General features: G+C 39.0%; 1 protein-coding gene across 1 annotated transcript in view; it reads left to right on the forward strand.

The window, feature by feature from the left end:
• The first annotated feature begins 856 nt into the window (after nt 1–856).
• LOC121075988 (ABI family member 3 binding protein) overlaps nt 857–23,768 on the forward strand; it is a 151,478-nt gene continuing 128,566 nt past the window's right edge. Inside the window, 1 exon segment of the mRNA XM_040569840.1 lies at nt 857–1,048. Within this exon segment, the coding sequence (XP_040425774.1) occupies nt 970–1,048 (79 nt within the window). The 5' untranslated portion in view covers nt 857–969.

The raw sequence follows: 23,768 nt of genomic DNA on the forward strand, positions 1-23,768 counted from the left end.
ATTTAGTTTAATAGATTTCATCTCTTTAGGGATATTTTCCCATATTTACAGACTAAATTCTTCCTTGTCCAATTGTAAACTTTTTCTTTTGCTCCACCCTTTTCTTTCCACCCTTTCAGTTGTGAGCAGGACCACATTTTATGCTTAGTTGGCTCATTGTGGAGTGAAACAGATTTTAGTGCAATTAACTAATGGAATTTCTTTTTCATTTACAATTAGGCAGTTTGTGAGAGGGTGTAGCCCCTGGAAGGAGATACATTGCCTTTTTGTTTTCACTGAGCATTGTGCCCATTGATTCACTAGACATGTACAATGCGGAAAATCTAAAAATCTTTTAAATTGACAAAATCAAATGTGAGAAAATGACATTTAGTTTTGAAAACACAAATCTTTTACTGAATAAGTATTTATAATGTTTAAAATGTCATATTAAATACAACTAGGATTTATTTTGCATGAAGGGAAACCACATCTAGCCCAAATAAATCTTGAGCAAAATCTAAAATCTTGAGATTGCAGAACTGTTGAGTTCAGTATAGCAAGCAGTCTTCTGAGTGCTGGGAATGTTAATTTTATATTTGAAGTCCAGCTTTCTTGGATAAAACAGCGAAAATACCTCTTGGATCAGTTTGCAGTTAATAGAGGTTTTGATATGCCTGGTTTTACTTGCGTGAAATTTAAGTGATCAGACATGAATCTGTTATCCTGTGAGGTGGAAGGACGTTGGAACAAAACCCAGAAGCTTATTGTGGGGAGAGCCTGATAATCTTTTTATTTTTTTCATGCTAATTCTCCTTTTCCAGTGGGAGTGAATGATGTCATCCTGTCTCCTCCCACTGTGTAAACTACGCTTGTGTCAAAGTGTTGCTGCCTCTTGTCACAGAGAGAACAGTTCCCTTAAATGCAGCTGCAGCACTTTTGTGTGATACCTGTCAGAGCCATTCACAGTGTGAGCTTGGGTTTCTAACCATGATGGCAAGATTGGTCTTTCTCCTTTTCTGTGGATATATTGCAGTAAACCTGGGAAATGCTCAGAAATTGCCAAGAGGCAAGTAGCTATGACAACTTTCTGGGGTTTTGTTTGTTTTTCTTCTGTTGTGGGGTTTTTTCTTGGTTTGTTTTTCATGCTTGTGTTTTGCCATGGAAATTCGCTTTCAACATGATAGGAAAGATAAAGATGATTGAAAAGATAAAAGAAGATCAGCCAACAGGGCAAGGTCCAGGTACCAGAGAATAACTTTAAAGTTCTTGAATTAAAGAATCACAAATGTTTCCGCTGTGTCTTGTGACTCCAGTGAGAAGTACTGTGAAACAACATAACTCTATGTAATGATTTTATCATGATTTGGACAGTGTTGTGCAGGTCTGTGGTGCAGGATCTTGAAGAAAATATGACTTAGAAAAGCACTCTCTGTTGCTGGCAGATGATTTCAGTTCTGTTTTGAAATAACTTTTATGCTTTCCATTTATATCCATCATTAGCATTTGAATAGGAATTGTCTTTTATAGGTCAGGTTGCATGCATTTTGAGGGAGAAAAGTATGGTTTATTAAAAGCAATTACTTTTTAAACCCTTCTTTCCACAAGAAGAAGAGAATCCCCCCAGACCTGTGTGAATATTTAACTATTCCTTTCTCATGGAGTTTGGAAATAGAATAGTTCTTTAGCATTGATAGGGATCTTTTATCTTCCTTGTTAAAGTGCCATTGGCATTTTAGTAGTATTTTATTACTGCAGGAAGAAGACTCCTAGCATGAAATGAAAATAATATTTCTGTATCTAGATTTTAAACACTTTGCAGTACCTTGGCATTAAAACAGCACTTTCACAACTGTTTCTGTACTGCACGTATTGCTCTTGCTTTGTAGAAGTGCTTGCCTGAGTCCAATGTGCTTTGTAATGGATTTCACATCTGCAATCTGCTGCAACCAGTAACGCTTAGAAAGGAAGCTGTGATTTAGTTTCTTGTGACAATGTGTATTAAGAAATCAGGACTTTGAGGGCTTCCTATAAGTTTCATAGATGGGGAACCTAAAAATAGTTTTGGGAGGAGAGGTGATTTTCATGCTCCACCTCTTTGCCCCCTACTCCCACTGAGTCCCACTGAGGCTTCTTTAATAGATTTTTTTTTTAATAGATTTTTTTTCCTGATGTTCTTTTGAAAGTGTCTTCCTATTTATTTATTTTAAGCTCATCTTCTGAAGTCAATGTGGAATTTTCTGCATGCTGCTAATGTAGTCTGTGAGCAATTGCTGCACGGTTGTTGTTCAAGTTAAACAGACCACAAGACAGTTTTATCAAAAAGCCATCTATAAGTAAACTATTCTAGCAGTTTTCATAGCAGAGAATTATATTCAACAGAGAAAAACCTTGTATGCATAGCCTTTTTTGAAGGAAGAATCTTCTTTAGTACTGCTCTTTTTAAATGATTTATCTCGACTTTCTGCTCACTACCAGAGAGTGATGGCTGTACATTTATTGTGACTGTGAAGTTCAAAGCTACTGATCCACTGTAGTCAGTGGGAGATGAACTCTGGGATGCTTTTTCTCCTGTCCTAAAATATCATTGCAGAAGTGAAGTTGCCAAAAGCATCAAGCTGCAGGGGGAAACTTAATTTCTTGTTAATTAAATAATTTTTTTAAGATTCTCCCATTGCATTGTTGAAACATCAGTCTGATTCAGTTCTTTGCAGCTGCCTCTCAGGTTGTTATTTACATTGGACTGCACTAAAAAAAATAGATATATTAGTACCTACCTGTTGTCTGTCTGGAAACATTCAAAGAACAGTGTTTTTCTACAGCACTCTCCTGTTTGACAGGGAGCACAGAATGTTTTCCTAAACAAATAATATATTTTGACCTTTAGGTACTTTTAAAATGAGTGATAGTATTCTGTTAAGAGGACTAGTCTGCCCTGCTAAGCAAGCTTAAATTACACTGAATTCTTTTACTCTCTTCAAGTCACAAACTGCTGAGCTAAGGCTCCAGATTCCCTGCTGCTCTATCTATAGAGACCAGTGGGATCAATTTCATAGCTTGAGGGAGAACGATCTAGCCAAATTTGCTTTCTAGTGATGAACATACTCATGTGAACAGGTTCTCAGTGTAAACCTTTTCTCCTTACTACTTTGGAATTCTTGTGCTCAGGTCTTCTCTCTAGCAGCTGAAACACACTGATCTCTGGTCTCGTGGACTGAGATTTCCTTGCAGTGATACAAGGTAGAAGGAACATCTTGCTTCCTGCAGCTGCAAAGGAACAGGGCCAGTATACCATTCAGATACCAGTGACTTCCAGATCTATTGGACAGATTGTGTGCAAATACACTCTTCAGGAGGCTGAAACACACATGGCTCACTTTACCAGTGTATATATTTTTTGCTTTCCCTTCCACAAGTGTGTGTGTGACTAGACTGGCAGAGAAAGTGTAGCTGTTCTCAAACATTCTTTATCAATGAATTCTTTCCTTAACTGTTTGAACTTCAAAAAAAATTAAGGCAGTGTTGTAGATGTAGTATGGGAACACTACATACCTTAGTCAGAATCAGGGAAGTATCAGTTTAAATTTCTCAGGGAAACTTTATGCTGTTTCCATGTATCCTTCATTGTAATAGTTTTGCTAATATAGAAAAAAAGCCTCTACTTATGTCTGGTCCTATTATAGTGCCTGTGTACAGGTGAACACCATTTTTTACATTTTACAGATGTAAGTGAAGTCAATTTAATTGGAAAGGGAAGTTTAGTGGTTATTTCATTTTGCTGTGAAGGGGCCTTCTTTTATCAAGTATTGGAGCCACTGTCCCTTCAACTATGTCCAGCTTCTAGAGTTTTGTGTTTCATCAGAAAGAAGAGGGGCTCAGGCATTTTGACTTGATGTCCTGTCTTCCATTATGCCAGTATGCCATGCCATCCAATGTATAAAGCTTCAGTTCAACACTGTAATACTTGAAATATTTTAATGATGAAAATGCTTCATAGAAGGAAACAGTTGTGGTGCATAGGTGTTGGAGTAATAATTTGTCATACTTTCGCTAATTTTTATGATTCCATTCAAAGAAATTTTCCATCCTTGATGGAGGCAGCATGGTCTTTCTAGACAGGAATTAAGTGCAAAAAAAAGTCTTGTCTTTAGAGGACGAATTATTAAGTAGAGCATCCTGAATCTGAGAGGGGGATGAAAAAGCAAAGCCACAGAATCAAAAAGGAACAAGTTACAGTACATAATCCACAAGATTGTACTGCTTTGTAAACTATTTCACTGGCATCTTTCCAGCTGGACCTGATACGGATGCTGTTGAAAGCAACAATTGTGGACCGAGTTCTTAGTGTTTGGTAAAACAGCATTTCATCATTTTGATTTTGCCAGTTGACTTTCCAGTTACAACATAGATGTGCATAGAAATGCACTTTTTCACAATAATCTCTGTTTCAGATAGGTTTTGTATATCTTCATGTGCTGTTTTCCTTTGTTAGAGCTGAAAAGAATTTGAGGTTGTTCCCTTATTATAGACTTTCAACTTTATACATTTTCAAAAAAGAAGAGTCTGGTGGTCTTTTTTTTTATATATATTTATTTTCTTGCCATGTTTCTGGCCTCTGTGGTTTACCAACTGTTTGAATTAGTCACTAGGTGGACTGGAATTCAGGCCATCCTTGTTGGACTTTCCAGGAGTCAGGCCTGTCCTGTTCTGCTTTCCAGGGAATACTCAGGAAACCTTAATTCACCTTCCTCCTTGTTGCTGCCTTCTAAGGAAAAAAAGAACACAGACTTGATGTTCCTTATGGGACTGTGACAAAGCCTGACTTACAGACTGATGTAGGGAAAACCAGATCCAAAACTGTCTTGTTTCTGCAGTTGTCAGCTGTGGGGATAAGTGAGGAAAAATAATAGTTTCACTCTATCTAACTTTTTTGTTTGGTAGGTATAGAAGAATGTTAGCTAGTGGTTATCTGCAATATTTTCTAAGGTTTGCTTTTATTGTAATTATAACTGACATCTGTTTCAGAGTGAACACTGTATTTACAGTATCCTTCTGAACTTACCATTGACATTTGTGAAAGGAATGGGGAAATTTTATTCATTGCTAAATTTGTTGGCTGTGCTACGTTATGTAATACTTCTTCCTAACCAGAGGTTAAACGAGGCATGTGTTTTCACTTACTGGTGTCAAGCAGTTAAAACAATGTTGAGTTATTAAAATGTATCCTAGTCACTATACTGGACCAGCCAAGTTAATCATTACACTTTTGTGTCCCCTGGTCCCCAGCTTAACAGCACCCCTCTGGTAGCTGTAGGCTAGAAAAACAGAGATTGTAGCACAGAAAAACATCTCCTGAAATTTATTTCTTTGAACAGGTAATGAAGCTGTTGTATCAACATATCTCAAAAGGAGTGAAATGACATGTGGTTTCTGTGTTTCTTTGTCCATAATTTACAAAACATGTTTTTGGAGACTGTTTTTCAAAATACACAGTCCTTTAACCTTTAAAAAAACATATTCTCATTTATTAAGGAGAGCCAGAACTATTGAACTTTTTTTTAAAATGTCTGTAAAGAGAAATCCAAAATATTGTGATCTTTAGGTGCTTTTAAAATGAGTGGTAGTATTCTGTTAAGAGGACTAGTCTGCCCTGCTAAGCAAGCTTAAATTGCACTGAACTCTTGCTTTATTTGAGTCACAAACTGCTGAGCTGAGGCTCCAGAGTCCCTGCTGCTCTATCTACAGAGACCAGTGGAATCAATTTCATACTCTGAGGGAGAATGATCTAGCCAGATTCACTTTCTAGTGATGAACGTGCTCATGTGAACAGGTTTGTGTGAAATACTTCTCTTACATTTAATGGATCATAATGACAGTGAAGTCCTATGAGAAGTCCCAAAGGGATTCTTTATGTGGTATAACTGAGTAGTTGGGGATTTCAGTCAGTAAATATGTCATGGCAAATTTGGCTCCTTCTTTGCTGAAAATGAAAACAACCCATAAGAATCTTGGCATTTTAGCAGATCATTTAATCAGTTACCTTATCAGACAGACCAGTTGTGTCCTAGGATCGCACGACAATATATCAAAACCTTGTACTGAGTGTCAGATGTCCAGGTTCAAAGATAATCTGCAATTCCAGATTTCCATTTCTATGCTGAAGCAAGCAGTGGTGTGACAGTGATGCATGGGAGTGGATTCTGCCAGGATTAAATTCCAGAACACGTGAATGCCTCTAAAATGATCTCAGGGCTGGGTAATCTGTATAATCCTCCACCTCTTCACTTGAATTTTCACATTCCCAAGTATCTCTTTCTAAATATTAATTTTCAGTGTATTTTTCACATAATAATCTGTATCATCTAGCCATTCCAGAAAGACAAGCTACCTAACTCACTTGAGGGAGGGCTGTAAGTTAAATCCTACTGCTGCTGTTTGGCCAGAGCTCCTGTCTGTGGATGCAGCAGGGGTGTTTGTCGGGCTGCATGCCCAGTGAGTGGTGGTGCTGTGAATGGTCAGTGGGTCTGCTGCTTCTCTGGAGGGTCTGGGCTTCCCAGGTGTGTGCTGCATATTGCATGTGCAAACAGAAGGCTGGCTGCTCCAGGGGGAGAAAACAGCTAGCAGTAACCTGCCGAAGTCAGAACTGTTCATGCAGATCATAGTGGATTTCTTTTCCTTGGGGAAATTCAAGTGCAGACTTGACTGGTGGTGAGCTGAACACATCTGTGGGTGTGGAATGCTCTCAGCAGCTGCCTTCTGCAGGAGGTGGCCGGGGACTCGCTCGCTGGCATGGGCTGTGCAGCTGCGTCACATTAAGATGCATGTGCAGAGGGACAGGTACCGATGTTGTGGAAATGTAGCGGCCTGAAGCAGGTTGCCATTAGGAAAAGAGTTCAGTCTGTAGTGAAAGGCCTTGGTTCAAATGCTCTTGGTTTGAACCTAGGTTTTCTGCAATATAGGCCCACATGTACGTTATGTGAGATTGCTTTATGAAACTGTTATTTGTCTTACTTTGCTTTGAGGATCATGTTCATGAAAATGACTACTGGCATGAATCACACCTTTGTGTAGGAAGGGACGGGGCCAACTTGACTGGCACTGCTCTCCCTCAAAAGGTACTGATTGTTTGTCTTTACAGCTTGGCCAAATCAACCCTTGGCCTCCCCACTCAAGCAAGCCAGCATGAGATGTGTCAAGGTGAAGAAAAAACAGGCCAAGTTTTGAACCATCAAGTGAATTTCAGCTATTGATGAAGTAGTAATTGCATTTTGGCCACCAGAAGTAAAGGTTTTTGCACTCATTGCCTAACCAAAGGCATGTAATCAAAACGCTTAAAATAATGAATAAAACACGGGTGAAGAGTTGGACAGTAGCTATTGCAGATGCTAGCTATGCTAAAGGCAGGGAGGTAAGGCAGGCACTTTTATTGGAGCGAGCTAGTCTTCTGCCAGCTCAGAGGGGAGCATTGGCTGCAGTGGGCTGCTGCACAGAGCTTGGCAGAGAAAATTTAACCTCTGATTTGTAAATTGCTTCAGAGTTGTTGCTGAAATCCATCACTGTAATGATTAAATGTTATTTCGATCATTTTCTGGAAGAAAAATAAATGGGGCAAGTGAATCAATTGTTTTTTCTTGACCTTGAACAAACGTGTCAAGGCAAAAGGGCACCACATGACGAAATCTACTTGAATGAAACCCAACATAAAGAAATATCTACATGTACAGGTGGGATTTATTTATTTATTTGTGGTGTGCTAACACTGTAATTTTCCTGACCGTATTTAATAAGGGATTGTAATTCAGTGCTATCATTTAAGTTGGGGAGTCAATGGCAAAATGGATTCTCAAAGTGGGAGGGAAATTGTAGAGTTATTTCTGCATTTTTGTTTTGCAGAAAGGTTTTGCATTATTCTTCAGATCTGCTCAGGAAAAGCATAACTCAATAAAGCAGTAAGAATTTGTGATATTTTTTCCTATCAGCGGCAGTTGTGGCATTGGTTTATGAATCTATAAATGGCTTCAGAGTGCTTGATATGAGTTTACATAATTAATACTTTGGAAACCCAGCCAATTTTAGAGGACTGTCAGTGTGTGTGGGATAACATCAGTTTTGAACTTGCATAGGGAAAAACCTCTTTTCCTTTTGTCAGCTCCTTGCCTCTGCTTTTTATTTATTATTCACGTTAATTTTTCTTTCTATGATGTAGAAGTCTGGAAACATTTTAGAACACACAAAGTTGTGCTTGGTTCAAAAACACAAATACGTAAAACTGAAATGTCCCAGGAGGTTGTTTTCTGACTTTGAAGCGATTCTCTCATTACTACAATTCAAGCCTATACACGAACAAGAAAAACACAGACAAAAAAATGCAAGACTTCAGGCCTTATCACTTATCAGTTCTCTTTTTAAATCTCACTGTGTCTGCACAACATGCACAAGCATATGCTGAAAATAAAGGATTGGGTGCAATGGTCTGAAAGACAGTAGGAATTTGAGCTGTGGGATGCCAGTGATAGGAAGAAAACTGTACTGTCTGACCTGGACATTTTGGCCGGGTTCCATTATCGCGGGCTCACACGAACACTGAGGTGGGTGGATTAAGTGGCACTGCACAGTTCTTTATTTATAGCACAGTGCATGCTCGTATGTGTTGTGGGGTTAGAGAAATGGCTTCGTTCAGGTTTGGGAACCAGCAATTTCCTTAGGGTGTCTTCTGTAAATGGGAGGATATCGCACGTTCTGCTGGAATCAGTAGGTCTCCTTCCTTGGTCATAAAGCTTATTACCAGGCACTTGCTGTTGTGAACGTGGCCATGAAATAGCTCCTCACTGGTAGCCCATTCTTTATTATTAGCTTCAACAAAGTTACAAACACAAATACTGCTTCTCTTCGGCATTTCTTCCTGCTTGTTCTTTGAATTCTGGGGAAGGTAAAATCTGGCAATTCTATTAAAAATGTCTTCCTGCTTACACTGGTTATTCAGTTCTCCTTAGTAGGTGATGAATCTACCATGACTCATTTGGTAGTGATAGTAATAATACAGCTTTTAATGTCTGTATATCAACTCTTTACATAAACATCATAAATAAGATTTTTATAGGATTGAAACATCAATTGTGCAAACTTTTTCACACTAAATAACTTCTTTTACATTTTGGATGGGTTTTGTGATTTTTATATTTTTATTTTTTTTTTGCTTCAGTGGAAGATTCTTACTTACACCAAACCTGCACACAAGTAAGCAAGTTGTGAGGGTAATTTCACACAAACTGTCACACACGCAGAGGTGTGCATGCACATGCACGTGTGCATGCACATCCCCACACAATTGTGGGTGCTAGTTCATTTTTGGTAAATATATTGCATTAAAAATTATTTGTTTTAATCTTCTAGGCTTTTACCAATCCTCCTGTACTTCCTAGTTCTAGTTGCATGGTCAAATAGTTGGTAAAAGCATTAGGATATTGTTAACGCACAATGATGAGTTCTTAGAAAGCCAAGTTTCTAAATAACGTAATGGATGTTTATTGTGCTCCCTTTCCACCCACAAATACTTACAGAAATTTGCAAGGAATGTCATATGCTATTACTATAGTTATTTGAAGGCGATATAATGTCACTCATAGTATTAAGGCTGTGGAAGAATTATAGATTCTCAACCAACCTACTTCAAAGGAAGTAGATAGATCTTTTAGTTGTACCCTACTTCAGTGTAGAAATCTCAGGCACTGTGAATGTTTATTTTTTTTTCCTATGACCTGGCTTTTCTGGGTTTGTTGTTGTCATTTTTAATTATTCTTTTTATTTTTTGAATTTGCTTTTGTAGTGTTTAAAAAATTTGTGAGCTGTCAAACAGAAGTGGCCTGGGAAAGATCATCTCATACTTAAAACTCACATGCTGTGAAGTCATGAAGCAATATGTATGTACTTCATAAATCAGAGAACATTCCTTGGAATTAATGTAATCTACTGCACACTGGGTTACAAGATCAGTGATGAAAGAGACATAAATTCCTACATACCATAAATTTGCCACAAACAATTGGATACATTCCTGAGTGAAGTACAAGCAAAAATGCACAGTCAGTCATGCACTAATTGCCTAGCTGATGGTTCTGTGCGTATGCATGCATGCCCTTATCCTGCCCCAAAATTAGCATAAACCTTCTTTTTGTGCAGCTCTTGGTGTTTTCTTTAGTGCCGCTTTCCATTCTTTCAATAAAACATCAGATGGAGAATTAATTAAAAAAAAAAAGTGAAAAAAAGTAAATATGGACATAGAAAGATGGGTTAGTAATACAGAGTATTCCTCGCTGCTTTCATTGCTCTCTTACATAAAAGGCAGTGTGGTGACAAAGGAGCTGGTGATGAAAGAGGTTTAGGATTTGGAAATACAGTCAAAGAATGTCAACTCCATATTGTCTAACATATCCTCTGTAAGAAGGAAAATTGGTGAGAGAATAGGTGAAACAGTTTCTTAGTAGCAAAAATAAGGAAAAAAATACAGTGTTTTGGAATGGTCTTAGTATTTCACCCTTAGTCATGCACATAGCTGGGTTTGGTTTTGTTTTTTTTGGTCATATGCTTTTTATAAATGTATTTGTTTTCTATTTTCCCCTCTAATCCATGGATGTAGAACCACTTATATTACTTCATATTTTGGTTTTGTTAAGCCTAGTTAACAATGCCTTTGCTTCACAAGGTGTTCACAGTGCTAAAAAAGGATTTTCTGCCAAGTTTTGGAATTTGATATCACTTCCCAAGATAATTAAATATTTCTCTGAATAGTGATTTCTATCTCCAGACACAAGGACTTAGTGGAAGTCTGTTTCTTCTTTCTGTTGGTATTTACTTGAACTGTAGAAGCTTTTCTGTGATATCTGCAAACTCAGACTGTATGTCAATATATGTCAAAAGGGGTCACCTGTGATTTTTCTTAATATGTTGCTTCTTTTTTTAGTAAGAAGCCAGGTCATCGGTCCTGAGATTCATCTCATCTAGTGGTACAAGTTGAGATACATTTCCCAGCTGGAAAAAACTGTATGCAGTTGGAATCGGTCCTTATAGGACTCAGCTGTATCCAGCTAGTGTCTGTGACATGTGTGAGAGTGTTCAGTTTGGAGACCAAGAGCAGACGTGGAACCACTTCATTATGACTGCTCTGCTGGAAATACTGAGCAAATTTATTTTATTTTATTTTATTTCTTGTTTGTTTTTGTCTAGAACTTTCTAAATTGAAAGGGAGTAAACAGGTAAAAGCTTTGCTGATAGACTGGAAAGCATGGACAAGACCAAATTACAGCTCTTACAGCATAATAGCATTTCATATTTGGTTACTGGTTTTGGTGACTGATAAAGTTTGAGTCTTCTTTCTGAGTTTAGCATGTGACATACGGCAACACCGGAAATTTTGATGTGTGCTTCATATATTTAATTGCTTTATCAGCTGCCTGCCTCTGAAAAGTAGGGAACTTGCTCCAAAGTTAAAACACAGAGTAGTGCAAATGTCATTGCCAAGTACATATCCAAAGCTGCTAATACTTGTACTATTTGAAGTTCTATATATCTTGGATGTTGGAGAAGATTTTGAGCAGAGAATTCAGATACTTAGTGTAATCATATGATGGTTGCAATGTTGGAAGTAAAAAGTCATCACGACTTCAGAGAACTTAGGATACCTTTTCGATTTTCATCATTTGCTACATATTATTTTAGAGAGGTTTATTTCAGCTATACACAGCATAATGAGGGATTTATAACTAGGAATGAAATCCCATTAGACAGTAGTAAAGTACGATGCATATTCTGATAAGATTGCATACATTCAAGAATTGTTAAATGTCTCCTGCTGCCATGGATCTGGTCCCTAGATATGCAATTTCAACGTGACAGATAGATTGCACTTTTCTGTTTCTAGATGTTTCTACTAGAAATAGGTTATTACATTACTTTCTAATGAAGTATTTGCTTCTGTTCAAATAAATCTTATTTTGGATAATTTTTATTCATTCTCTTACGAACCTGTGACAAAGTCTACGGACTGGACTGTGTTTTTCGAGAGGTGGGCAAAGGTACGTTTACTGAAATATCAAATCTGGGTGGGGAGCAAAATATTGGAACTCACGGATGCATCAGGCATGCAGCAGTGTCTGTGACCAGTTGCACTGCTGTTCTCTAAAGCTGATTAAGGAATGTAGCTTGATGGGCACCAGTTTCTGAATGGGTGTCTCAAACTAATTTGGCTCCCTTAAGGGAAGTCAATTTGGAAACAGATGGTTATGTGCAACTCATCTTTTATTTGCCAACCCAAGTTCTTTGCCAAGTGTACACAAATCACAAAACATTCTCCTCCACTGGAATGAATTTAGGAACTGCTGTGGATATCACTTGAGAACCAGAAAGGTTGTTGAGGGGGAAACTTTTGACTTTTAACCACTGGCTGCTATTCTTTGAGCCCAGTTTCCCATCTACCTTATCCTCTGCCCATATAGTCTTCATTTCTCCACTTTGGCTGGAAGGATGCTTGTGGAGATTGTGTCAAAAGCTTTGCCAAGTCAAAGTAAATGACATCCCCTAGTTTTCCCTGGTACACAAAGCCAGTAATAGCATAACAGGAAGCAGCAGGATTGGTCAGGCAGTCTGGGCATGGTAAATTTGTGCTGGCTGTTTTGAATCTCCTCTTGTTCTTTGTGTGCTGAGGTGTGACCATTTGTTCCACATCCTCCTGGCAATTGAGGTTAGGCTGAACAGTTCATTTCTTCTTGGATGCTCTTTTTTGCCATTCCTCAAGCAATTGCAGTGTAATAGTTTTCTCTTCCTGGCAGTTCTTCTCTTATGCTTGTCTATTTATTCAAGATATTGTGTTTTATTGGATTTTCAGTATCCACATGCGAGAGAGAGGAAGTAGGATATTGGAATTCAAGCATAGCACTGGGGAGGGCAGTACTTCTTAAGTGTTTATTATATGTACTTAGGGATACAGGAGAAAAAAACATAGCCTTTAAGTGGAAAATTACTAATTTCTACAAAGGAATATGGCTGAAAAGGCCTTCATGAAATCTCTTTGTCCCCCTTGTGCTTATTCCTGAGATTGTTCCAGAGCTTCACGATGTTTGTTTCCCAGCTTTCTTCCTTGCTACTGTTTATGCCAATTACTTCTGTTTTTTACAGGTATGGACCAGAAACTTTTCATACTGCTTTTCCCCGGCTTTTTGTTTGTTTCTTTACATGGTTGTACGTATGCATCATCATTCTGTCTACATTCTTTTCCTCTAAGTGAGACAACTCCTATTTATTCAGGCTTTTTTTTTCCTGGGTCACATACTCTAGACTTCTAGTCACTGACTTTGCTTTTTTCTCTGGATCTTGTCATGTTGATTCAGATTAGAGTGCCCTGTGCAAAAGAAAAGGTTCATGTGCACTGGCTAATCAGTGATAAGAGATTGATTTAGAAGTGAGGACTAGTGCATAAAAGGACTGGGTATCAAGTCTTCAGATAGAAAAAGCAACAATCTTGAAACACACCTAGATATGTTGATGATTCTGATACTCATAGGTAAGCTTATGTCTTGAGAGTTGACAATACATACTGTTGTCAAATTCCCTCTTCGTGTATTTTGCAAACACTGCTAGCTGTCTAAACACTACTATCTTTAGGCAGTTTTGCCCTTAGAAAAACAACCATCTGATGAATGAGAGGAGGTAAAATGAATCTATGAGAAAAAGCTTTGAAAATATCTTTTAAGCCAATGTTACAGAAAAGTGAGCCAAAGACTTGCTGTTTAAACTGTTTGGAGTGTGCCAAGTAAGATAATATTTAACATAGATGGAGAATTTTAGTATAGGACTACATATTTTGTTCTACAAATACAGAAAACATGCAAATATTCATTTAAGACTTTTTTTTCCCTTGTTAAATCCAAGTTGCTTTATTGTAACACAGAGGAAAGGATACTTTCTAACCATCATGTCATAGTCCTTTTTAAATTCTGACTCCTGAGCTCCCCAAGTGTTTTAAGAGATCCCCAAATGAGCAGACACACAGCAAATCAACCCAAAAGGTACGTACTGAAGAAAAACCAAAATGATGTGTTCTGATGTAATACACAGTGATCACACATAAGGAACAGACTTCAAAATGACTGCTGCAGTGTGGGAACCTGCAATCTGAGTACACATCAATCCATGCAGCAGGTTATCAGTGCATTCAGTAATACATGATAACAGCATGGGTTGCAAAGTATTATCTATCTTCACTCTTCTCTCAGAAGCAAGTGCAGTTACAGTCCAAATACTGTTTTCACTAACTCTTTGGATTTTGATTCTTCAAAATTGCATTGACAAGTGTTTAAGGGATTGGTAATGGTAAACATTGCCTGCCACTGAATAAGTAATGCCAGAGGCAATGCCAAGAACTGCCCACCAATGAACAGGTTCTTAAGAAATGTTTTGCGTGCACTAAGGTTAACAGCATAAATGACTGTGGACTTCAGTCTGCTTTTAATTTGTGGGCAGAGTGAGACCAACAGCAACTGAGTTCCTCACTCCATAAACTCCTGATATCTTGTTGAGCAATCCCTCTGGAGGAGCTATTGTTAGAGCAAGTCCACATTTTTATTCAGCTGACTGGCTCTAAAATATGACTACATCATATGCAGCCATGTTTGAAGACTGCATCTATCTTTTGGTGTTTGCATTAGCTGGTGCTCTTGAAGGCTTAAAAAGGAGTTAGACCTAGAACACTTGGGAGGCTTTTCTTCCTCCCAGCAGTCTTCTGCATTCCTCTGTTGAATATCTTTATGCTGATTCTGTCAGGTTCTTTGGCCAAGATGCAGTTTTCTTCATGGCCCAGCCTGGGTGGAGGAACCTTGGACCTATTTCCATGGACAGGAGAGGAGCCAGGATTGGAGAGACCAGCTCTTTTGGGCAAGATGCATGCACTGTCTCATCAGCTCTGTCTAGGTGGAGTTGCATCAGCCCAGAAACAGACATGCTAGGCCAGTCTGGAAAAAAACAACAACAAACGTATAGTTCCTAGAGTAAAGCCAGAGGAACAGTGCTTTGGAGATGATAATTTTATCAGGTCCAAATCAAGCTCTCTCTTAGCGCAAATAAGTGATCCATAATCTAAATTGAAATAAGGGTTTGAGGTTGTTTCCTTAAGAAGAAGTTCTTGGTGGTGGTTTTTCATGGACAAATAATGCCCTTTTAAGTTTTGTGGTTTGTATGCAGTTGTTTCAAAAAGTAATGCCTGTTGAAAATATTTCAACTTGAAGGACTTTTGGGGGCATTGTCCGCTGAAAATGATAGATAGGTTTTGTTCCGTACTTAACCTTTAGAAATGCTGAATCATCCAATGTTAAATTTTATTGAAGCTAAATGTTTAGCGCATGCATGTTTGTTTACCTTTAGACACAAGTTTACAGACTGAGAAATTAAATGAGTGGAATTTCCTAAGAATTAAAAGAAAAATTAGGAAGTATCATGACAAGTCAGAGACAGGTTGTCAGGCCTCTGTCCAAGGAATTTTTCACAAGTTTAACTCTTATTCCTGTTTCCACCAGAGCAGCAGACTTGGTTATTCTCAAACAACAGTTTTCTTGTTTGTTTTCAATTTTGTTTGCCATATGTTTTTAACAAATCATGGGAAATGAATGGGCTGCAGAGTGAAAGCTAGAAATGGGGGTTGCATCACTGGAGCAGGATCCCAAATTTAAATCCAGGCTCTTTTGAGCTTTGTACATCAAAAATAAGGATAGTTACTGGATGTAGTCGAATAAAAATAATTTTAAACTAAAATGTGTAAGGAGCCCTGTAAACAATATAGTGAAAAGGAACTTCAACAAAATGCTTGAGTGGCCTAAAAATAGATGAGAAAAATGGCATTTGTAAAAATTCCTATTTAGATGCATAGACCTTGAAATTGCTGACAACTATACCTTTACGTCCTCATTGTCCTCACTGATCCTATAGTATTAGTGAGCTACAGTGAATTAACTCAGTTTTGAACTCTAGACATCACTGGAGTGGAACTGGCCAAGTTTTAAGAAGTGTATAGCTGCATGATATAAATGCTTTCACAAGACAGGGTGGAAGGAATACACTTCAAGAGGACAAATTTGCCAAACTTCCTTCTGCTTCTCTGAGAAGCCTCTCTTCTGTTTGTTAAAAACAGCATAATTCAGATTAGCATTAGGATAACAACATATGTATTCTAACTGAAGGAAGAAGACTCAGTCATGCTGAAAGACTGCTGTGAGGAAAAGGCACTGAAAGGGATAGGGCTGACCCTGGCCCCTCACAGTGCATCTCCTCCTATGGGGATCTTTGGCACTTACTGAATTACTGCCCTTGGTGACCAGCAGTATTCTGGAATAGTAAGTATTACTCTACGTCTCAGCATCCCTCTCTGAATGTCAGTCCACGTTGCGTGACAATTCTGTTGTCACAGATTTTAAAATTTTAATCACTTTCATAATTCAAGTCTGGACACATCTAGGGAGGAATTTTAAATTACTGTATTACATCTCTGAGGAACATCCTATCCAGGGAAAAAAAATCTTTTTTTTTTTTCTTTCTACTAGATATTTAAGGTACTTGTACTCCTTTTGTGGCAAGTTGCCATGGCACACAAAATTGCCAAAATTGCCCCTTGATACAAAGTAATATAAGGGGGAAATTACATTTTATGCTGTATTATTTGCTGCGCACAGGCTGTTGAGAACATTGATCTGCCTAAAAATTTGTTATCTTTCAAATAAAAAGTATTTTTACAGGCATAGACAGGAAGAAACGTATTTAAAACTTCCCCAAAGCATCTTTATTAGGAATTGGGCAAGCAGTGAAGTGAACATTTCAACAGATTATTCTTATATCTCAAGACAACTGATGACAGAACATCCACCTGACAACTCCAGCCTGTTAAATGCAATTTCTGAAAACACATAGAAGGACCAAGTGTTTGTATTGTGGTTGTACTGGCCAAAAAGATTTCTTTCGGCATCAAGTGGAGCTACAAAATGCAGTATGGAGTATTATATTAGAATAAGCACTTTTTACTTTGAAGTTATCTTGTTACAGCCTGTTCTATCTCATTTCCCAGAGAAACTTAATTAAAATTTAGTGTTTCCTGTTGGCTGACTTAAGGTGGCTTCCTCTTCCACATTACGATCCCCTTTGGAGACACCTAGCTCCCCCTGTTTACCAGACATCAGGAGTTAAATGGAAGTTTAATCATCTGCATCCTTCTCTGGTGAACTCTTTTCTTTTTTTTCTTTTTTTTTCCCCTTTTAAATTATTGCAAGTCATAGGACAAGTTGTGCTCTTATGATGAGATGCTATCACATCTACTTTCTCATTGTCAGTGGGAGTTTGCACCTTCACAACTTAAAAATGTGGAATTGATAACTAGTTTCTAGTTATCAATAAAATAGTAAGCATTAATAGTACGGTTTAAAATATCAGGCTTTCTTTGTCCCATCTTTCAAGTGTCATAGTCAAAATAAGAAATACCTACTCTTTCTGTATTAAATGGTGTCACTGAAAGTGAAAAAGTGGCATTTCCAAATGAAATGATTGTTTCTGAACATCAATTCCTTCCTCAAACCAGCCAAATGGCACTGAAATGAACAGAACTAGCAGGCTGGAGGGGATAGAAACTGAGGCTTTAGGACTTGGATGGGAATTGTACTGCTGGAACTTTTTTGATTACTCATCCCTACAAATGTTCCAGTAGATCTCCATGTAACAGCTGTAGGTCCGTAGCTAAGGACAGCATTGCTTTTGTTCTGTTTTGTAAACTGCCTGAGCAGAAAGACCCTGTGAGCATAGGGTGGAAGCTTAGAAGGTAGGCTACTTTTGCAGATATATGTGCTTGGAAAAGTAAAAGTGCTGTATTTTGACAGCTTCTTCTTCTGCAGTAATGCTTGGCTTGTATATGTAGTGTTTGCTTAATAACCTTTTTGAAAAGCTCATTTCATTGGGGAATTTCAGTTGCAAACAGCAAAACCATGTATAATGCTTTCAGCTTACCCACTTTTGATAAGATGTGCTGTCTTACCCCTTTTAAGGGTGCGGTCTGTATGGCACCTATTTTCATCACTCAGAAGATTTATTTATGTGGGTTCTGACACTAGGAGTACTGGTATTTTATGTAACCTGTGAGGAGAAAGATGATCTAAGGTGGATGATCACAGCTACCTGACTGGAGGATACAAAGAAGACCAAGAGAGACTTTCCACAAAATGAGGCAATGAGCACAATCAGGAACATGGGAAATTGTAGTTAGATGTCGGGAATATTTTTTTTTTAAACCCCAAGGAAGATACATACTGGAACAGGTTGCCCAGAGACATTATGGAAACTGTGTCATTAGAGGTATTCAAGCCTCCGCTGGATATGGCCCTGAGCAGCCCAATCTGATGAGGTTTGCATTGAGCAAGGGGAGCAGAAATCCCTTCCATCCGAAATTATTCCCTGGTTTGTGGCTGTGGCCTAGGAGTGTTTCTTGTTTATTCTACTGCATAGAAACAGAACTATTTTTAAATGTTTCCCATTTGAAGCTATATTTGGGCTTGAGCCAAACAACCAATATTTCTCCATGTTTGGGAGCCAAAGTGAAAACAAAAATATAAAATAGCGAAACTCAAAGTTGCAGTGTTAGATTATCATTGAAATCTTGGCTGGTGGTACTTATGGCACCAGATTTGGAAAACAAAAGCGCTGCTGTGAGCAATTTAAAAGTTGTAAGTGAGGTGGTGCTCACAAATAGATCGTGCTAATGTATTTTCTTAAGGTATGCTTCATTTGTCTAGCACTCTGGGAGGCAGCGCTGGGTCTTTCATTCATGCCCTCTAAAATCTTTGAAATGGTGAAAACTAAACAGTTTCAATGTAAGGCAAAAGGAATTCTGATGACGAAGCCAAATTAGCTGTAATAAAGTACAGCTGTATTCACCCTTTTGTAGGGCAGAGTTCATGGCTTTTTCCTCATTGGATTAAAATGAAAACCAGGATTGTGTATGTTCGCAAGTGGCCACATACACTTGAAGCACACCACGAGAATCCTAGAGTAAGTGGGAGTGGAGCATCTTCTCCCAGCACTGTTTTTGCTAGTCTAGCAGGTGAACAGATAGCTCAAAAAGTAAGTTGCCAAGATAAATGTATTTCAAAACAAAAAAAATGGTTAACATTTCATTTGTGTTTCCTTCTTGAAGTTCATTGCTGTATCTGCGCTTCAGGCTTAGATGTGAAAGTGTCAGTTACCAATTAATGAATTATCAGCCAGCTGTTGATATGTCTGCTTAAGCAGGCAAGAGAAATAGAATGCACTTCAGCTGAAGATGGTTTCTTTGACAGGGCCAAGCTATAATTTTGGTTTTGGGCAGAAATAGAAGAGAGCCAGTTAATTCAAATTCCAGTCACCTCATCACCCCATTTCTCTCACGTTCCTTGAAACAGATGAAAATCAAATGACCCAGCTTTGTGCTAACTGCCTGCCTGTTGTTACCAACAGTATTGCAAGGATGTGGCAGGGCACTGGACACAGAATTTCAAAGGCTAAAGCCTTCTGTGTAACCGAAACAAAATTGTTTTGTTTGTTCTTTTGGGAAACAAGCTTTCAGATGGTTTTATTTGCTTTTATAGGTTGCAAATACCACTGTCCCCACCACTGAATTACTAAACAAATACTGTTTTAATGCAACTAGCCCAGTGAAGCAGTTCTGTATTTATCTCATTACTTCTTTACAGTTACTAAATAGCAATGGAATTATTTAAGTGTATTTGTAATAATTCTAGGAATTACTGTTTTGCCTTTTCAGACTGCTTTCCAACTACGATCTCTTAGCAGGATCTTAGAACTAAGAAGTCAGATAGTCAAAAGGGCTTTGACTGAACTTTTGCTGTGGAAGTGGAAATTGAAAATTGGTGTTCTCTGTTTGTCTGGTAGTGAAATATGAGCCATCAGGTAGAGCTAGCTGGTAAGTGTAAGAGGTGGTTGGTAGCAGTGCCCCTTCTCCTCCTCTGTTGCTCCATGAATAATTGAGGAGATGAGAAAAAGGAAATACTTCAGATAATCACCAGTGAATCCAAAGCTTATACAAAATATTCAGCTGGACATTTGTTATATATTATGTTCAGTAGCTGCTTTTGCATTTTAAAGATGTGAATTTCAGTTAGGTCATGTATAGTTAATTTCTTCTAAAGTTTCAATGTTTATTTGCTCTTAGCTCTTGTTGCCTATTTGACTGCTTTTTTTTTTTTCTCTTTTCTTTCCTTCCAACTAGTCAAACTATTGGTACTCCCAGCTGGATTCTTCAGGCCATTTATAGCCATTTTCTTCTTTAAAAAGAGTTACCAGGGGGTTGGTTCCACTACAGTGTAGCTGATTTCATCGGGCTGCCTTTAACAGTCGTTCCCCTTGCAGGCGAAACATCCTTTCCCTGGAGTGATCTCTAGCTGCAAGAGGTCTGATGCAGTTAACGTGCATTTAGTTCAGATGTGTGCTGCGCTGTTTGTCATACTGGTTTTGGCCATCGATTGACTTTTGTTGAAGAAAATACTTGCAGACCAGTGTGGAATTTCTGTTGGCAAGCTAGGAGGGAAAGATTGTATTTCAGAGGTAGCTATGGATCCCAGAATCTTCCATTTAGTGATGGCCTGAAGGTGAAAGAATCACTCCACAAATGAAAATACTTAAGAGCAGAGTTTCACTAATGCATGCCAAAAACTGACACAAGTGAATATGAGTTAGGAAAATTCAACCGTGCCTTGCTCTGTGCCTGAAAGCATTCTTTTCTTTTTGTAAGATGCTTTCAAAGTTTCTTTGCACTGGAATTTGAGGGAGTCTAGTTTATCACTCTACTCTTTCACCAAGGAGACGGGATGGTGGTGGTGGTGTCCTAAAATCATGATATGACAAGGGTATTTTCTCAAAATCAAATACATTTGCAAGTTCCTGTGACTTCCCTTGACTATTCCATCATGCTTAATGAATGTTCATCTGTGTGGTGGCCAAGACAGAGATGATATTACTCAGAACAGGAATGCCTGCTCTCTCTGTGACTTGTTTAAAGTACTGTGGGATCAACACAAATGAAACCTGTTTTGCTAATGTGCTTCCAAGAGCCGTCCCCGCTCACCAGGCTGATTGCTGTGAAGTCCCTTATGTCTGTGCTGTGTGGCGCTGGCTCTCTCTTGAATAGTCCAGCAGCGTCCATGCAGCAAGTAGCCTTGAGCTGTGTGCAGACCTCTTGTCTCCTTGTGGATTCCTGGTGACCACACTGGTCTGCCTCAGACCTTCTGGAAATGTTCTAGAGGGCTGAGCCGTCAGCAGGCCCAAGGGCTGCCTGGCTTCTTGGAGGACCAACCTGATAACTAAGTAGCTCGCTGACCTTCTCTGGGGAAAGAGGCCATTCTGCACCAGAAGTCCGTGCCAAGCGTGGTAGTGCATTGGTGGCTCCGCCAAGACAGACAGTGCTTTCTGTGCCTGCTTGCTTTCCTCTGTCCCTGTCATCGTTTGGGTTTGGGCTCCTTCTCTGTAGCCTTCCACTCCTTGGCACCCAAGTGCCAAACAAACTTCCTAGCAAACTGTTCGTGATTTCAGTCACGAACCTTTAATGCTTCAGTGGCCCTAGCAGTAAAAGAGAGCATGGGATTCAGTGGAGTAGTCTCTCCCGTCAGGACAACCCAAGAGCTGGTCGTGACTCTGTTGGCTGCACCTCACCTGAGAGAACATGACTGCTACCCATCAGCTCATGTAATGTGAGCTGAGGGATCAACAGATTACTGTTATATTATCTCCTATTTATAGCCGGCTTTGGCCTTGGTTACAGCACTTCTGTCCATGCACGTCTGGAACAGGTCCACCGCTGGTGATTACTGCTGGAGCTGTCGTGGCTCATCCCTGAGTTCTGGTGGTGCCACAATGCATGGAGCTCATGGAGGGAGCGCAGTGCACTCATACGAAGTGCTGTACCTGTGTTGTTGCTCTAGCACAGTTACTTTCCGTTAAATAGGTGCAGCTAAATAGTGAAGAAGGCCACTGGTTTGCCTTGCCCTGTGCTGCTCTTTGGGTCAGGCAGCAAGGGGAGAAATGGGGAGAAAGGGGTCCTTGCAGAGATCCCTTTCTGCGAGGGGAACATGTGCTGTGTGGAGAGAAAGAAATGGTTATCAGGAGCTTACAGAAGGGGCAGGAGATGGCTTACCACTGGGGCATATGTTAAGGAGAGCACAGAGATGAGACCATAGCTGTGTCTCCAAGAAGAGGCAAAGTTTTCCCAAAAAACATTGAGGACTCTGTAGTGTTCGTTACCATCCAGAAAATCAGTGAAAGGATCCTGTACTTAAAAGTGAACTAGAAGGAAAGGACTTGCCCTGTCAAGACAGGGTGGACAGGACAAGGATTTTAGGATAAAATCTCCTATTAATTTTAAGTAAGTCTCCTATTTTCCTTTTCTGTTCTGTTTTCTCAGTTTTTAAACGTTCGTTATTCCTGTTTGTGTTCCAATACAACTGACCTTGAGTTGAAAAGCACTCTTGGTTGTTTCAATGTGCTAGCTAAAAAGAGAAGATCTTCAGGATCCTACCTCAGAGTTGTTGCTGTCCTGGGATCTCATTAGACTTTGTACATTAGAAACTGAACTCAACATTTTTAGGCTGAAATAAAGTTCCCATGTCACTATAACTGACGATTTACAAATAAGGCATGGTATCTAATCGGATCAAAACTAGTTGAATTCAATCTTGAACTAGAATTAGCTCTTCAAATTAGTGTAAAATATAACTGTGAGGTATTTATATATAAATGTAAAAAAAATCATGTGAAATTATTGTATATTTAAAATGAAAATAGATCTGAGGTTTTTTAGTCTGTTTTTGGGTCTGATTAAAAGTTTTAATTTAGAAATCTAATTGTTATATTTGAATCAAATATTGTAAGTCTTACTTTCTTCTTAGACATGAATATTTAAAGGAGACCATCTTTCATTTATGCTTCGTTCTCCAAAGTTAGGTATTGTAATTCAGAGTTTAGCAGACTACTAAAGTTTAACAAATGTAATTTTCTGTCAGGTGGAGACAGTAATCCTAGACTTGGGTCTAGACTTTACCAAGCACCTTTATGAAGCATATTAGAGGGCTTGGAAGCCTGTTGGGATTTCTGCCGGGTTTCTGCTGTGTGCAGCCTGGTTTCTGCTGTGTGCAGCCTTGTTGGTACTGAAAGTTGCACACCCTGGGAGTCTCCCAGAGTGAGAACAGAAGAAGTTCGGATCTCGCCCAGATGAGGAAGCAGCCGTGGCCCTTCCCCCAGGCCGACGTCATGCTGCTGGAACCGGCAGGGAACTGAGGTTTCTTCAGCTCCTGCAGTCTTCCAGAATCTGGCCGAGTTGCCTTTGGAAAATTGGGATGGCTTCCTGGCTGAGTGCTTTTACTTGATCAGTCTTCAGATAAAGAAAGGGTCTAATCGGAGGCACATGTTTTCCATCAGTTTTACTTGCGTGCTCCTTTGTATAAAGGAAAGGGGCATGAAGTGTTTGGCTTAGGTTTTTTCAATGTGTGCAGACAATTGCAGGTGCTCATCACTACTACTAAATCATCTTCAGAGAATGGGGACTGTGGCCTCTCAGCAACTCCTGTCATCGTATTTTCTCCAGAAAAAGGGAAGCGGTGTGATTGCAGAGAATCAATATATGCTTGTCTAAAGAAACTTTGAACATCAGTCTGCAATTACCTGTGGGGAGAGGAGAGAGAGGAGGGAGGGAGGGGAGGAGGGAGAGAAGGAAAAGAGACAGA

This window comes from Cygnus olor, chromosome 1, assembly GCF_009769625.2.
Source record: "Cygnus olor isolate bCygOlo1 chromosome 1, bCygOlo1.pri.v2, whole genome shotgun sequence".
In the NCBI taxonomy this organism is placed as follows: Eukaryota; Metazoa; Chordata; class Aves; order Anseriformes; family Anatidae; genus Cygnus; species Cygnus olor.